We start from the raw sequence: 1,367 nt of genomic DNA on the forward strand, positions 1-1,367 counted from the left end.
GTGAATTGAGGTTGTGACTGTTATTTGAGTATTTGTTTTGTAATTGAAATAATAAGTTTAAAATGGATGCGGCAAAAAAGGCTTTGTTAGAAAGAACAATTAAAGCTAGGGCTGTTTCAAGATCGTTAGTAACGAAGCAAATTAAAAAACTTGAAGCAGAAATAGATAATAGTTCCGATAAAATAATTGTTAACGAAACATTTTTACAATTAGTTGCTAAATTTGAAGAGATGTGTAAACTTGATAAGGAAGTTCAGGATTTAATTGATATTGATAAGTTAGAAGAAGAAATTGAGAGTCGCGAAGATTATCGTGATAAATTTGTGTTGTGGAAATCTCGCGCTGAGCGTTATTTAGCTGCAAACCCGAATACAGCTCCTCAAAATCTGGCGGAAACTCAACCATTAACTACTACTACAATTCCTCAAACTAGCCCGGTTTTAATAAACCAACCCCGTTTGCCCAAGCTTACTTTGGAATCATTTTCGGGTAAGAATATTAGTAGTTTTCCTAGTTTTTGGGCTAGATTTAAATCTGCAGTGCATGAGAATTCGAGTTTAAATGATATAGATAAATTTTCATATTTAAAATCGGTTGTTACAGATGATGCGGAATTAGCAATACAAGGTTTAACATTAACTTCAGAAAATTATGTAAAAGCGGTTGAAATTTTGGAAAAAAGATTCGGACGCAAAGAACTTATAATTGATTATCACATGAATTGTTTATTAAATCTGACCCCTGTCCGGAACTCGTTTGATGTTATTTCATTGCGTAAATTGTATGATCAGTTAGAAGTCAACATTCGAGGATTAGAATCCCTTGGAATCTCACCCGATTCTTATAGTTGTCTTTTGTTTCCGATAATTATGAAGGTTATCCCTTCTAGTTTAGCTTTAGAGTATAATCGAAAATTTGAAAAAGGGGATTCTAAGATCACTAATTTAACTCAATATCTCCGACAGTCTCCGAAAGTAGAGGAAGAACTACTGCATTGTTAAAGACTCGAAATGAGTCACAAATAAAAAGTTCGCCTTCATTTTCTAATAAATATTTCGATTCGGCGCCACGCAGATACGCGAATATGAAACCTAAGTATCATTCGGAATTTCATCCCCCCTCTAATCATAACAGGCAGGCTGGGAGAGTATCAGCGACTGAATTAGTGACATCTGCAATTTTTAATTGTTTATTTTGTTCGGAAAAGACCCACTCTTCTGATTGTTGCTCGAACTTAAATGTTCAGCAAGAAGAGAGAAATTAATTAAGGAAAGGAGATGTTTTTTATGCTGTAATATTTCTTGCAATGTAAAAAAGTGTAAGAAAAATAACTGTTCGTTTTGTCAAGGGCGTCATGCACGTGCGAT

The 1,367-nt window shown here is 34.1% G+C and overlaps 1 protein-coding gene across 1 annotated transcript; it reads left to right on the forward strand.

The window, feature by feature from the left end:
- LOC139425105 (uncharacterized) lies at positions 1-1,164 on the forward strand (the record flags this gene model as incomplete). The annotated part of the gene is given in 1 exon segment (XM_071178187.1): positions 1-1,164. A coding segment is annotated over 1 exon segment (939 nt). The 3' UTR covers positions 1,002-1,164.
- Positions 1,165-1,367: the final 203 nt, after the last annotated feature.

The sequence above is a fragment of the Parasteatoda tepidariorum genome, chromosome 3 (genome assembly GCF_043381705.1).
Source record: "Parasteatoda tepidariorum isolate YZ-2023 chromosome 3, CAS_Ptep_4.0, whole genome shotgun sequence".
Lineage (NCBI taxonomy): Eukaryota > Metazoa > Arthropoda > Arachnida > Araneae > Theridiidae > Parasteatoda > Parasteatoda tepidariorum.